The 13,772-nt window shown below is 59.1% G+C and overlaps 2 protein-coding genes across 3 annotated transcripts; one reads left to right on the forward strand and one right to left on the reverse strand.

The window, feature by feature from the left end:
* The first annotated feature begins 1,433 nt into the window (after positions 1 to 1,433).
* Positions 1,434 to 4,381, forward strand: MFAP4 (microfibril associated protein 4). 2 transcript variants are annotated; one of them, XM_084861842.1, is made up of 6 exons: positions 1,434 to 1,547; positions 1,782 to 1,866; positions 2,119 to 2,273; positions 2,642 to 2,738; positions 2,805 to 2,987; positions 3,201 to 4,381. In XM_084861842.1, exons 1-6 carry the CDS (start codon positions 1,542 to 1,544, stop codon positions 3,446 to 3,448), a joined length of 774 nt encoding a protein of 257 aa, XP_084717968.1. In that variant the 5' UTR covers positions 1,434 to 1,541; the 3' UTR covers positions 3,449 to 4,381. The 2 variants fall into 2 exon arrangements, with proteins under 2 accessions (XP_084717968.1, XP_084717967.1); XM_084861841.1 differs by having other exon boundaries at positions 2,642 to 2,987.
* On the reverse strand, positions 4,284 to 9,420 carry MAPK7 (mitogen-activated protein kinase 7). Its single transcript, XM_084861840.1, has 7 exons — positions 9,261 to 9,420; positions 8,746 to 8,982; positions 7,882 to 8,047; positions 6,124 to 7,205; positions 5,344 to 6,014; positions 4,831 to 4,964; positions 4,284 to 4,708 (listed from the first exon to the last, which is right to left on the reverse strand). Exons 2-7 carry the CDS (start codon positions 8,975 to 8,977, stop codon positions 4,555 to 4,557), a joined length of 2,439 nt encoding a protein of 812 aa, XP_084717966.1. The 5' UTR covers positions 8,978 to 8,982; positions 9,261 to 9,420; the 3' UTR covers positions 4,284 to 4,554.
* Positions 9,421 to 13,772: the final 4,352 nt, after the last annotated feature.

Below are 13,772 nucleotides of genomic sequence, written 5' to 3' on the forward strand. Positions count from 1 at the left end.
ACTCCTACATCCTGCCCAGTGACAGAACCCACCTTTATGGCACTGCTGTTTGCATCTTGTTGGCAAAATCCAGAAATGTGGCCGTACCGGGGCTGAAGCAGCCGAGCTCAGGCCGAGGGAGAGGGGCCCCGAGGACGGGCCACGGTCCCGGGGCCAGCGGGGCTCGCCTTCGGGACTCAGAGGGGACCTGAGGCACAGCTGCTTTCTTACTTGGTACTTGGTGCTTCTGAATATTTCCGTTGGCCATGCACTCAACAAAGGTTCTTTTACAACACACCACATTTGGAGGGACTGGCTAAGGCCAGTTTGCCTCTCGTTGGGGGCAGATACCGTATCCCCAGCAGCCAGCGCCGAGTGCCTGCTCAGAAGACATTTGGTCTGTGAAGGAGGGCTGTGCCAGGCTTCTGTGCCAGGCTCTGGGACGGGTGCTGAGGGTGCAGAGTGAGACCTGTCCTTGGCACTCATGGCCAACAGAGGAGGCCGACAGGGGCCACCAGAGCAGGGAGGCCGGGAGGCCGGTGTGGCTGGCCTGGGCTTTATGAGCTTCAGGCAGTAAGGTCCTTAGGTACACAACTTCCAGTTCCTCTCAAGCCCAAGGTGAGGAAGGAATGTGGCCTCAACCTTGAGGCTGAAGGAGCCCTGGCGGCTTTCAGCAGCAGGGGCCAGAGCAGCAGAGGGGGGCACAGAGCAGCGGGGTGGGGGGTATAGAGCAGGAGGGGGCCAGGGGGGGGGGCAGAGCTGCAGGGGGGACAAACGGGGGAACAGAGCAGAGACCAGAAGAGCTGGACGAGGGCCGGGGAGCGGGCTAGGAGGCCAGACACAGTGACACCAGGAGCGCGGGTCCTCAGGCTGGTTGGCAGCGGACAGACGGCTACATGGGGCGAGAAGGGAAGGGGTGGTTTTGGGGCTGGAAATGGTGCGATGGCCTAGAGGGGAGTCTGATGTTGGATGGGAGCCAAGTGAGGGTCTGAGGAAAGGGGGGGACAGTGCATGGAAGACAAAGGAGGCCCTGTGCTGTGCCGGCCAGACAGGCCCCGGGGGAGTCTGGGCGGGAGGAAGGGGCTGGAGGGCCCTGGCTGGGGCTGGGGCTGGAGCAGACAGCAGTTGGACGCCTGCGAGCCGCGCTCATGGCTTAGCAATGCCCCGGCCCTGCCAGGAGCCCGCGGGCCCTGCCGCCTCCAGCCCACCCCAGCCTGGCCAGACACGGGGGCTCTGAAGCTGTGCCCCTGGGCCTCCCCCCGCAGAACCCAGGCCCGCGCACCCACCACCCCAGCGGTGACACAGACCTGGGAAGGGGGGAGAAAAGAAAACCGTCTTCGGCCGAGCCAGTGAGAGTTAACGTCGCGGCGTCTAGCAGACAGGCCTAATGAGACCCAGGTGGTCCCCTGGCTCCGGCGGACGCTGGTCCGGCGCCCGGCGCGGGGAGGGGGCTCTGCGGCTCCAGGGGCGGGCCCGGCTGCTGGCGGGGGCCCAGCACATAACTCGGCGCGGTCGCCGTCTGGGGCAGCAGACACCCAGCCGCTCGGAGCTGAACTGGCAGCATGAAGGTACGGCCCTGTGGGGACTGAGCCCTGTTTGGAGGACCCTGGCCAGAGGGGACGGGGACCGCATGGGGCTTTCGCTGCAGCCCGCTGTCTCCAGGGCACGGGGCTGGCCCAGAGCGGGTTCCTGGCGGGTTGGTATGTTGTGGGCGGGAGGGGGGGGGGGGGCGGGGTGCAGAGAAAGCAGGGGGCTCTGGCATCGGAACGACTGTGCTGAGGACCCCAATTTCCTGCCACCAGACCCTCCTGGCCCTGCCGCTGCTGCTGCTGCTGCTGCTCTCCACTCCCCACTGTGCCCCCCAGACCCCCATGATCCGAGGAGATGGTGAGCAGCCGGGCCCACAGGCGGGCGGGCGGGCGGGCGGGCGGGCGAGGCTCCGAGCCAGTGTCTGGAGCCCACCGGCTCTCAGGACTCGGCTCCTGCTCTAACCAGGGCAGATGGATGAGATGACCTTCGAGCACCCCCTAAGAACTCTTGCAATTTCTTGTGAGAGACCCTGCCCCTAGGGACAGAGGCAAATTGTGGGGTGCACGGTGCGAGCTATGCCTCAGCCCCTTCCTCCCCTCCCGGCCCCAGCTCTGGAGAGGTCCTGCCTTCAGCAACCCCTGGACTGCGACGACATCTACAGCCAGGGCTACCATGCGGATGGCGTGTACCTCATCTACCCCGAGGGGCCCAGCGTGCCGGTGCCCGTCTTCTGCGACATGACCACGGAGGGCGGGAAGTGGACGGTGAGCGGGAGGAGCTCTGGTCCCGGCATGTGACAGGCTGCGCCTCTGGGAGCCCCGATCGCTCCATCTCTGGCCCCAGGGCGTGGGCTGTAAGCTGCTGTCTGCAGTGATCCCCTAATAGCCTCGGAGGCAGGCTCCTTATAGAGGACTGAAGCCCAGGGCAGTGAAGGAACTGCTTCAGCATCACAGGGCAGCACGGACTCCCCTGGTCCTCCCAGCTCTCAGCAGCTGCTCGAGGGGTGCAGAGCGCATGGCCTCGGGCCGCCCCGCTTAGGTCTCTAACAAACCCCTTCGCAGCTCGGGGCCCAGACCTGGGGAGCCCCTGTCCCCTGGACCCTGAAAGCTCAGGCCTGCCGTCTCCGCTCCAGGTTTTCCAGAAGCGATTCAACGGCTCCGTGAGCTTCTTCCGGGGCTGGAATGACTACAAGCTGGGCTTCGGCCGCGCCGACGGGGAGTACTGGCTGGGTAAGGCGGGGCCCAGGCAAGAGGGGGGCCCCCAGGCCAGCACCAGGCTGACGGCTGCCTCCACAGGGCTGCAGAACCTGCACCTCCTCACGCTGAAGCAGAAGTACGAGCTGCGCGTGGACCTGGAAGACTTTGAGAACAACACGGCCTATGCCAAGTACGCCGACTTCTCCATCGCGCCCAACGCCATCAGCGCCGAGGAGGACGGCTACTCCCTCTATGTGGCCGGCTTCGAGGACGGCGGGGCAGGTACCCTCCTGGCAGGCAGAGGGAGTGGGGGAGGCGGGCTGGCCAGGAAGGGTCACAGCTGGCTCCAACCAGCCCCGCAGCCCCGCAGCCCCGCAGCCCCGCCCGCCGCCTCGGAGCAGCTGCTTCTCTTTGCAGCTCAGCACCCAGCTCTGGCTCGGGAAGGGCCCCTCCCTCCCGTAAGCTCAGCCTCCGCGCCATCCCTCTTCCCGCCAGGCGACTCCCTGTCTTACCACAGCGGCCAGAAGTTCTCCACCTTCGACCGGGACCAGGACCTCTTCCTGCAGAACTGCGCGGCCCTCTCCTCGGGCGCCTTCTGGTTCCGAAGCTGCCACTTCGCCAACCTCAACGGCTTCTACCTGGGGGGCTCCCACCTCTCCTACGCCAACGGCATCAACTGGGCCCAGTGGAAGGGCTTCTACTACTCCCTCAAGCGCACCGAGATGAAAATACGCCGGGCCTGAGGCCGAGGCCTGGCCCCAAGGCAGCGCTCCTGGCTGCTGGCCTCCAGGAGTGCTCCCCCGCTGGGCCTGCGCCCCCCCCCCCCCCCAGTACCCCCTCCCCGTCAGCCCTGCTTCTTAACAGCTCTAGCCCCAGCTCACCCTGCCAACCAGGCATCCCCGGAGCCAGGCCTCTTCCCTCCACCTGAGGCGAAGCTGCCAGCCAGTTCCCAGGCCTCCTCTGCCTCCGCTCAGCCCCCAGCCACGAGCTGCTGGCCCAGGCGGCAGGCTGGTGCTCCCCTTAGCCGGCCTCCTTCCCACCTGCATGGCCGCCATCACCACACCCTAGCAACGCCCTGGCTGTTCTCAGAGAATGTCTCACCTTCGCTTCCTTCCTCCCACCACCTTCTCTAGTGGTGAGCACCGCGGGCCCCTTGCCCCATCTGTCACCTTAGCTTCCCTGCTTCCTGCCCCAGGCCTCCAAAGCTCTGCCCAAACTGTATTTCACCACGGCTACTGCACGCCCCACCCCCCTGAACAGCCACAGGCCGGGCAGGCATAGATGAGGTTCGGCCACCACAGCTACTGCACGCCCCGCACCCCCTCCCCGAACAGCCACAGGCCGGGCAGGCTTAGATGAGGTCCGCCCCGGCCCAGGCTGCAGTCTGGCCATGAGGGGACCACAGGACGCTGTCGCAGGCTGGAGGCAGGAGGGGAGAGGAGGTCTCAGCCTCAGGACGAGCAAGTGGGCTGTGGCTGTTGTGCGTGCAACTGCATCTGCTGGCCCCCGAATGCGGGGCCTGGCTCCTCCTTCTCCTCACTGACAGCACCCGCCCTCCACTCCACAAAGACACCCGAGTTAGCGCCAGAGAGAACCTTCTATTTCACAGGCCTCATTTTTATGGCAAAGAGAATGACTAATAATAAAATTACATAATAAAAATAGAATACTGAGAAGGATCGCCCGGGGAGTAGGGGCTTCCTGATCCTGTCACGGCTCGGTGGTGGCTCAGGTGGCTTCTTAAGGCTGTGGGGTGGTCTCAGCGGAACCTCCGGATGATCCCAAGCCAAGCGTGCCCTGCAGGGCCTGGGGACTGGGTCTTCCCGGGCACGCAGCACGGGCTGCGGGCTCAGGGCTCCTGGAGGTCAGGCAGGTCAGCCAGCAGCATCGGGGAATCCATCTGGATCTCACGCTGCAGAGACTCGATGTCAGAAGGGTTCATGCCGTGGCCCTCGAGCCAGTCAGCCAGCAGGGAGGCTGAGAGTGAGGCGGAGTCCGCCTGGCTGCAGGGAAGGGGAGCAGGGAGAGTGGTTACCGGGGCTGGCTCCCCTCCTCACCCCCACAGGCACGTTCCTCCTGCACCAGGAACCCAGCTCTGCTCCAGAGTTCAGTCCAGACAACTCACCCGTCCTGTGGCCCATCCGCCACACCCATATCGAAAGACTGGTTTAGGAATTCTTCCAGGTCAAAGCCAACACCATAACCAGCCCCGCTGCCCTTTGGAGTGCCTGAGAACGCGGGGGGCAAAGGGTCCTCCACCTGCAGGGCATATCGGCAGGTTACAACGCAGGCACCACCAAGAGCAGACGGAGGCCTGCAGGGAGCCCCTGACCCGATACTGCCCTGTCCAAGACTCTGCTGGATGCCCGCCCATGGGTACCAGTGCCAGCCTCGACAATCCCTGCGAGCTGGCTGGGGCCCATCTCCAGGCCGGGCCCTTCCTGGGGAGCATCGCATTTATCTCAGCCACCTGCTCATCAGCATTATGCTCCTCCTACGAGCACGGGCACACGTGCAGAGATAAAGCCTCTGCTGCTCACTTTTCATGGAACGAGACACACCACCCACAGCCAAGACTTCCCACCCCGTCTCCCTGGGCCCAGGTCCAAGGGTCTGCACGGCCCGGCTCCTCTCTCACCTGAGACTTGGACAGCTGCTGGGTCACCAGGTTGACATCGGGTGACTCTGAGGTGGAGGGTTGAGGGGCCCCCCTGGGGTCTGGAGGGGGTGGGCCAGGTGGGAAGTAAGGCAGAACACCCAGGGTGCTGGAGCCAGGCATCCCAGGGGGTGGCACTAGCGCCTGGGGGGCCAGGAGGCCGGAGGTGGTGGCGGTGGTCTGGAGTGCAGCAGGGCCAGGGCCAGGCCGAGGAGGGCCAGCGGGGTGGGGGGCAGGGCCAGGGGCTGGGCAGGCGGGCTGTGGTGCAGGACCAGGGGTGGCGCCTGCAGGTGGCGGTGGGGGTCCAGTGGGCTGGGCTACAGAGCCAGTAGGACTGGGGGGCTGGGCTGGCGGTGTTGTTCCTGGAGCAGGGGCGGGGGCGGGGGCGGGGACTGGGGGCTGGGCCATCCGAGTCCAGCGCTCCAGCAGGCTGCGGTCATTGTCACTCAGCACCAGCCCCGCCAGGGGGTCGGTGGAGGGGCCCCCAGAGGCCCCAGTCCCTCGCTCCTTGCGCTCCCGCTCCTGCCGCCGCTTTTCCCGCTCCTTCGCTCGCTCCTGCCTCCGCCGCCGCTTCTCCTCCCGCTCCCGCTGGCGCTCCTGCGCCGTCACTGGCTTCCGGGGCTCAGGTGCTTCTGGGGGGGCAGTGGGCCCATCTGCAGGGAAGTCGGACAGGGGGGAGGTAAGAGCCTGTGGCCCTGTGCAAGCCCAGGGTCCCTCTCCGGCCGCCCCCTCCCCCAGGCAGCGGCGGCTCCTGGAAGGCACCTCGGAGCCGGCTCCGCAGGGACTTGAGCAGGGCAGCTTTGAGGGCGGCTTTGGTGTTGTCTGAGATGGCACCCTCCCTCTTCGGAGGGGCTGGCTCACTGGCCAACGCGGGGGGTGGCTGCAGGGCCATGTCAATGGTGTCCGGTGCAGGGCCAGGGCACGGCAGTGGAGCTGGCGGCGGCGACTCCATGGCACAGTCCCCACTGGGAGCCCAGGAACTGGGCATCTCAATGTCGGGGCAGCTGGGCTCACTGGCCACTGGCTGCAGAGAAGGCTGGAAGCGGATCTGCTGGCGGATGCCCTCGCGCCGGGCATGGAAGTCCTCAATCTCAGCCACAATGGCCTCCTTAATCCGCTCCCGCGTGAGGGCTTCCCGGTCAAAGGCGAAGTCAAAGGGTGGGGCGCAGTCAGGCTCATCATCGGGGTCATGGTACTTGGCCAGAAAGGGGTGGCGCAGTGCAGCAGCTGCCGACATGCGGGCACTGGGCTCAAAACGCAGCATCCGCCCCAGCAGCGAGAGGGCCTGGCGGTCAGCACCGGGGTACACTGTCTCCCAGGGCACAGGCTGGCGTGGTGGCAGACTCTGGATATATGCCCGTACCCTTTCAGCCCCTACGGCCTGAATCACAGCTGGCGACGGGGTACCCAGCACCGTCATGATCAGCTGCAGCTGGTGCACGTAGTTTTTGCCTGGGAAGAGCTGGCGCCTGGCCAGCATCTCACCAAAGATACAGCCCACGGACCACAGGTCAATGGCCTGCGTATACTCATGCAGGGACAGCATGAGCTCGGGGGCACGGTACCAGCGCGTGGCCACATATTCGGTCATGAAGTACTGATGCTCAGCAGGTGAGGTGCACAGGCCCCGAGCCATGCCAAAGTCACCGATCTTGAGCTCACAGTTCTCGTTCACCAACAAGTTGGAGGGCTTGAGGTCACGGTGGATGACCTGAGCTGAGTGCATGTACTTGAGGCCCCGTAGCAGCTGGTACAGGAAGTAGCGCACGTGCTCCAGTGTGAGCGGCTGCGAGGAGTGGATGATCTGGTGCAGGTCACTCTCCATCAGGTCCAGCACCACGTAACTAGAAGGGACAGGGAAAAGGCATGGCTGTCTTGCCCACATTCCAGCCCCAAGCTCACCATGCTCTCCTGACTCCAGACATGGAAGGGCCTTACCCTCAGATTCTGTAGGGGCCAACAGCATGGTATAAAGATCCTAGAGTCTCTACAGTTTTTTCATGAACTTAAAGAATTAAAGCCCTTTCTCTCCAGACCTATTTCTCCATGAGAGAAAAGATGAGGTCAGACTAAACTAGGGCTGGCCAATAGTTTTCGTTTGGCAGCAAACTCCATTATTTGGGAGTGGCTGCTTGAAAGACTATGATGAAAACTGTGGTACCTTGTCCATTTCTATAGGAAAGTGTTCTGTGATTGACTAGTGATGTTTGCTGTGGGAAAAGGAGAGTGTGGTTATTTGCCATCCAGTATACTGAGTCTATAAAACTGTAGCACCTGTACTTTTCCTGAGGAATCACAGTTGTCCCTGAGAATGCCCTAAGACAGTGGTTGGCAAACTCATTAGTCAACAAAATGACAAACCTCTGGCTCGAGGGCCATAGTTTGCCGACCACTGCCCTAAGGAAACACTGGTCCTGGAACTGTGGGAATTTTCCAGCTGTCCTTCCAGAACTGTGGCAATCCTGTCCAGCCTTCAGAAAACATCCCCATCCAGCCTCCTCTCCCAACACCCCTCCTTACACAGATTTGAACTCGCCGTAGGGCACAGTGGGCCTCAGGATGTCCTTGATGGCGATGATGTTGTCATGCTTGAAGTGTTTGAGGATCTTCAGCTCCCTGAGGGTCCGCTTGGCATTAGTCACCACATCAAAAGCATTAGGGATCTTCTTAATGGCCACCTGCTGGCCTGGGAGCAGAGGAAGGCAGGTACTGTAAGGTACCTGGGCAGCTGCAGTGGCACAGGGCCGCCTCCAACACCTCCCATCCAGGATGCAAATAACAACAGCGTGCACTTGGCCACAGGCTGCACCCATAGAGGGGCTGGTGCAGGGGTGGGGGCTGGGGGCAGGAGCGACCAAAGGAGCAGCCACATACTGAATAACAGCAGTTGTTATAACTGTATACTGAGCACCTACTAGTACAAGCCCTCTGTGCTAAGCACTTTATATACATGATCAGGTTTTCCCTTCTCATCCATCTCCTGAGACAATTACTAGTAGCTCAAAGTTACAGATGAGGAAATCTCATCTCAGTAACTTATTGGGGGTTGCATAGCTATTGTAGTTAGTGGTAGTCTAGACTCCATAATGCCTGTGCTCTTTCTACCTCCCTACCTCTACCCAGCACAGGATCTCCAACCTGGTCCAATCGGGACTGTCATTTTTCTGAGGATGTCGGCTGATGAGCTGGCAAAACCATCATGACAGCGTCTCTGAGACCTGTACCCAACACAGAGCCTGGCACCCAGATGGCACCTAACCCATGTTTGACTTAAACCAGAATCTGCATCCCAGCTATCCTTCCTGGCTGTCTGAGATGGGGCGGCTTTCTCGCTCTGGGGAAGTGGTTTCCACATCTGGTAACAGTACACCTAGGGAAGCTTACCGGTGAGGCGCCGGCGCGCGGAGGACACCACCCCGTAGGCCCCGTTGCCTATGGTCTCGATGATCTCGTACTCGTCCCCCACGTCAAAGGTCACATCCAAGGAGCGAGCTTTCAGCAGGGCCAGGTTCTTGGCCGCTACAGAGGCAGCGGTGTTGGCCGGTTCCGCCTTCACTGGCCCCGGGGGCTCCCCAGAGCCGTCCTCGCCGTCTTCCTCCTTCAGGGGCTCGGCCATGGCGCCTGCGTGAAAACACTGGTGAGGCGAGGCCCGCCCACCAGGACCTCAGTTTCCCCTCTGAGGCTGGGGAGCAGGACCAGGAAATTTCCAAGTTCCCTAAGCCGATGGAGGCCGAGTAGGAGGCAAAGGAGGGTGGCTGCACGTGGGAGGTGTCCACGCCGGGACTCGGAGCTCAGGGATCAGGTCCGGTGAAGGCAGGGGCGGGTGGGGGAGGCGCCCGAGGCGCGGTCCAGGAAGAAAGGGAGGGGCGGGGCACCGGCTGTCCCCGGCTCACACTCACCGATCGCGCCTCACCGACGCCCCTCGGGCTCTCGGAGGTCCCCGCGGGTCGCCGACTTCCGGCCCAGTGGAGGGGACCTCAAAACTCACTTGTTTAAGGCCGCCGCCACCACCTCATCGTCGCGCTGTGCCCCTCGGGGCCCTCCGCCCCGCCTCCCAAGACCACGCTCCCTCCAGCCTCTGGCCAATCGCCGGGGGGTTCTGCGGAGTTCCCACCCCCTCTGTATGCTTCGCCCAATACGAGCCCAGCTACCGAGGAAGCCACGCCCCCAACCCCTCCCCTCCGCGCGCCGCTGTCCAGCTCCCGGGCGGACGCCGCCCTGGGTGCGCTCGGCTCTCGCAGGGGTGTACTCGGCGGCGGCCTCAGCGCATGCGCGCAGGCAGCCCCGGCCCCGCTGAAAGGGAGGCCACGCCCCGTGCGTGCGCGCGCGTCCCGATCCGCCGGGCGTGGGCGGGTGGCCCCGGGAGCTCCGGGGGCTGAGGCGCCGGGCTGTCCCGGGCTTTCGGAACCCCCTCTTGCAGGCCCGTCTCCGTCGTCAGCCCCGTCGCTCGGGGATAGTGCCCGCCATTTTCCCGTCCTGGAGGAGCCGGCTCCGGGACCCAGCATCCCACTGAGGGAATCCGTCACGTCCACGCAGCCTCCCGGGCCGGGATTCTAGAGCGTCCAGCCCGAGGCGCCGCGTTCTCCCGGCCCGGCCCTCCTCGCGGCCCGGCGACGCTGGGCTCTTTCCGGCCTCCGGGCGTCCCCTGGCGGCTCTTCCCACGGCCGCGGGCTCTGCGGGCGGCGCGGGGCGTGGGCAGGGCCCTGGAGCCTCGCGCCCCGGAGCCCGAGGGCAGAGCCCGCCTGGAGCTCAGTTCTCCGTCCGGTCCGAGGCAAATGCTGGGCTGGCCCGAGGCGGCGGGTGGGGCCGGAGGGGAGGCTCCGGGAAGGTCGGCGGAGGGCGGGTGTCACCGGTGGAAGGAAAGGGGGACAGGGGGGAGGTCGGCGGGGCCCTGGTCCTGGCTTTGCCCGAAGCGGACGCGCTGGTCCCGAGGGGCTGAGGCGCTGGGTTCCTCCTCGCTCACACAGGGCGGAGGGCGGATCCTGATGGAATGAGTTTCCCTAAGCCTCTACCTACACCTTTTCCTTTTGATTATACTCCCTACTATTGTGGGTTTTTAAATTTTTTTTATTAAAACATACAGAAAGTTCCATAATTTTCACCAACTTAATATGCCAGGGTATTGAATTCAGATGAAGGAAAAACATTAAAACACACACACACCAGCCCTTCAAAGACCCTCCCTTTCCTGGTAGTGACAGTGTTATCGGAGAACAGCGTGGATGGGCTTCCTCCGTTTCCGGTGGGAGTGGGGCTCTCGGGGTACCGCTGGAATAAGCATTTTTGGAGGCGCCCATGGTAGGAGGAAATTGGTAGGAAGCTTTATTTCTGTGGAATTGCAGCGTGGGTTTGCACAGTCCCGTTTCCCGTCAGCTAATCCTGGAGGATGAGAGCTAGAAGCAAAGCCGGTGTCCAGTTCCCTTTCCTGGGGGCGTGGTCCCATGGGCTAGGTGCAGCCCTTAGCCCTTCCTGTGGTGTCCAGGAGAGCGCCAGAGCCACGAGGGCAAGAGCACAAAAGAGAAAGCTCCTGTTTAGGAGATTAAATATCTCTCAGCCCGGCCAGTGTGGCTCAATGGCTGAGCATTGACCTATGAACCAGGAGATCACCAGTCTGAGCAAATGCCTGGGTTATGGGCTCAATCCCCAGTAGGAAGCGTGCAGGAGGCAGCCAATCAATGATTCTCTCTCATCATTGGTGTTTCTCTCTCTCCCTTCCTCTATGAAATAAATAAAAATATATATTTTTAAAAACTAGTAAATAGCCGAAACCGATTTGGCTCAGTGGATAGAGCGTTGGCCTGCGGACTGAAAGGTCCCAGGTTCGATTCCAGTCAAGGGCTTGTACATTGGTTGCGGGCACAACCCCGGTGGGGGGGTGTACAGGAGGCAGCTGATCAATGTTTCTCTCTCATCGATGTTTCTAGCTCTCTATCCCTCTCCCTTCCTCTCTGTAAAAAAAATCAATAAAATATATATATTTTTAAAAACTAATAAATAAAAATAAACCTCTCAAATCATCCTGAGCTTACAGTGGCTACACCTACTCTGACCGATGACCTGTTACCGGGTGTGACTGACAAGTACCTTCTGGCACCCAGGCTTCACTGGGCATGTCTGTTCTGGCCTGTCCAGTCCCTCCCGCAGCCACCTGCAGGGGGAATAGGCCTGTGCTTCCTGGGGAGTGTGAAGTTGCAGCTTCCTGGCAAAGCTGCACAAGTGGGGTGCCCACATGTGGCCTTCCCCCTGCTCCATGTCTGTTATTAGTAACTATGTTGAATTACAATGGTAACAATACTTTTTGTTAACTCTTCCACACTTTTTTTTTTTTTTTGCATTGAATTTTCAGAGTTTTATTGGGATACATTGTCATAGGAAAGTAGATACTACATTTAAAAAAAAAATCAACATTAGAAAAAATATATTTAGGAGTACAAGTCAGTATCAGTATTAGAACAAATAGGTATCTAGTATTTATACACATAAAGATCAGCCCTAGCCAGTTTGGCTCAGATTCAGCCTGTGGACTGAAGGGTTCGGGGTTGGATTCTGGTCAGGGCACATGCCCGGGTTGTGGGCTTGATCCCCAGTGGGGGGTGTGCAGGAGGCAGCTGGTCAATGATTCTCATTGATGTTTCTATCTCGCTCTCCCTCTCCCTTCCTCTCTGAAATCAAGATATTTATATATCGATTATATATCAATTATATATAATTTTAAAAAAAGAGAGATCATATGGGCCTCCTGAGTTAAAGTTGAACTACAGTGGAACCTCAGTTCTCAAATTTAATTTGTTCCGAAGGCTGTTTGAGAAGCAGTTTGTTTGAAAACGGAATCATTTTTTCCCATTAGAAGTAATATAAATTGAGGCGAGTGCGATAAGAAGTTTTCCACTCGGAGGAACCGCTGAGCTAAAGCCAGCCCAGAAGTAATATAAATTGAATCAATCCATTCCAGACCCTCAAATGATTCCTGTTTTAATCTTTCTTAAATATAGTGCATGTCTAATGTGCTGTTCAATCTATAAATAAGCACTTATTAAATTTATTGAGTTACCCCTACTAGCCTTAAACAAATTTTTAATATATCTGCTTCTGAAATGCTGTCACCAGCTGCTTTTCATTTATCCAGTCACCAGCAGTTTTTCAGTCTGTTGCCTTGGCTGTGCTGTTTTGGTGAGCACTTTCAAAGCCTTAGCACCATCAGCACCTTGGTTGTCTCTGTTTAAAAATTATGCTAACTGCCGAGACCGGTTTGGCTCAGTGGATAGAGCGTCGGCCTGCGGACTGAAAAGTCCGGGGTTCGATTCTGGTCAGGGGCATGTACCTTGGTTGCAGGCACGTCCTCAGTGGGGGGTGTACAGGGGGCAGCTGATCGATGTCTCTCTCTCATGGATGTTTCTAACTCTCTATCCCTCTACCTTCCTCTCTGTAAAAAAATCAATAAAATATATATATTTAAAATTGTGCTAACCATTCTCCGCGGTTTGTGTCCTGCTGTGGCATCAGCATGAAAGGCTTGTCAGGCCCAGAACAAGTTTTGGTCCACAACCAAGGCATTTTTTTTGTGAACAACTTGGTTGAGAACCGAATTGTTCCAGATGGGAGACCTTCGAGAAATGAGGTTTGACTGTATAAGATTTGTTACTGATTTTCCTGATAGCATAGCAAAAAGCCAAACGATCAGTTACATGATTGACCAGGAAGAAACCATCCCTGTGGGAAGTGAGCGTTTTGTATCACTGAGCCTGAACGTAACTTTGGATGGCTTTTCTACAGGTGACACAGTAGATGGTTTTCCCCAACTGTGGAATGTGTGCCACGCGGCCTGTGGTGTCCTCCGGGGTAAGCAGAGGTGTACAAACGGAGGACACAAAAGCACATCTTTTCAGGAAACAAAGTGGACAGTTATGTGATGGTTCTGTCTGATCCAGGAACAAAACATAAAATATCAGAAGAAACTCAAAAACTGTGTGCTTTAAATTCTACTCTAAATAAATAAATTCTACTCTATAAGTACTTCAGCGAGGCTTTTTATACAAGTTACAGAGTTCAACATTCCTCTGGCAAAACTTGCTGATTCTCATCGACTTTCCACCCGCTGTGAGCCGCTCTGCTCTGCGCCCACCAGGCCTGACTCCTGCAGAACTCCTCAGGCCCCTACCTGTATTCAGATGCAGTGGACATTCTGTCGTCGGCCCCCTGAGCTCTGCTGCATGTGCTACCACTGACCGCGTCTTAAGAAAAAATTGCTCACCTGGTTCAAAAGGCTTACGTGAAAAATCTTGGTCCCACCCTAGGGGCCACTTTTATAGTTTCTTCCTGAAAGTAAGAAACAAGCAATATAAATTCAACACAAGCAAATACTAATCCACATTCTTACCCACTTCCCCTTTAATATACATTTTACATACTTC

The sequence above is a fragment of the Pipistrellus hanaki genome (assembly GCF_964339955.1).
Source record: "Pipistrellus hanaki genome assembly, chromosome: 16".
Taxonomy (NCBI): Eukaryota; Metazoa; Chordata; class Mammalia; order Chiroptera; family Vespertilionidae; genus Pipistrellus; species Pipistrellus hanaki.

Excerpts from the sequence above, each read along its gene's own strand:
- MFAP4 (XM_084861841.1), top strand. Across the intron at positions 1,867-2,118 it reads CCCCATGATCCGAGGAGATG|CTCTGGAGAGGTCCTGCCTT; the intron begins GTGAGCAGCCGG and ends TCCCGGCCCCAG. Across the intron at positions 2,274-2,641 it reads CGGAGGGCGGGAAGTGGACG|GTTTTCCAGAAGCGATTCAA; the intron begins GTGAGCGGGAGG and ends TCTCCGCTCCAG.
- MAPK7 (XM_084861840.1), bottom strand. The coding sequence starts at position 8,977 with ATGGCCGAGCCCCTGAAGGAGGAAGACGGCGAGGACGGCTCTGGGGAG. Across the intron at positions 4,965-5,343 it reads AGCAGCTGTCCAAGTCTCAG|GTGGAGGACCCTTTGCCCCC; the intron begins GTGAGAGAGGAG and ends TATGCCCTGCAG. Across the intron at positions 4,709-4,830 it reads GCGGATGGGCCACAGGACGG|CCAGGCGGACTCCGCCTCAC; the intron begins GTGAGTTGTCTG and ends CCTTCCCTGCAG.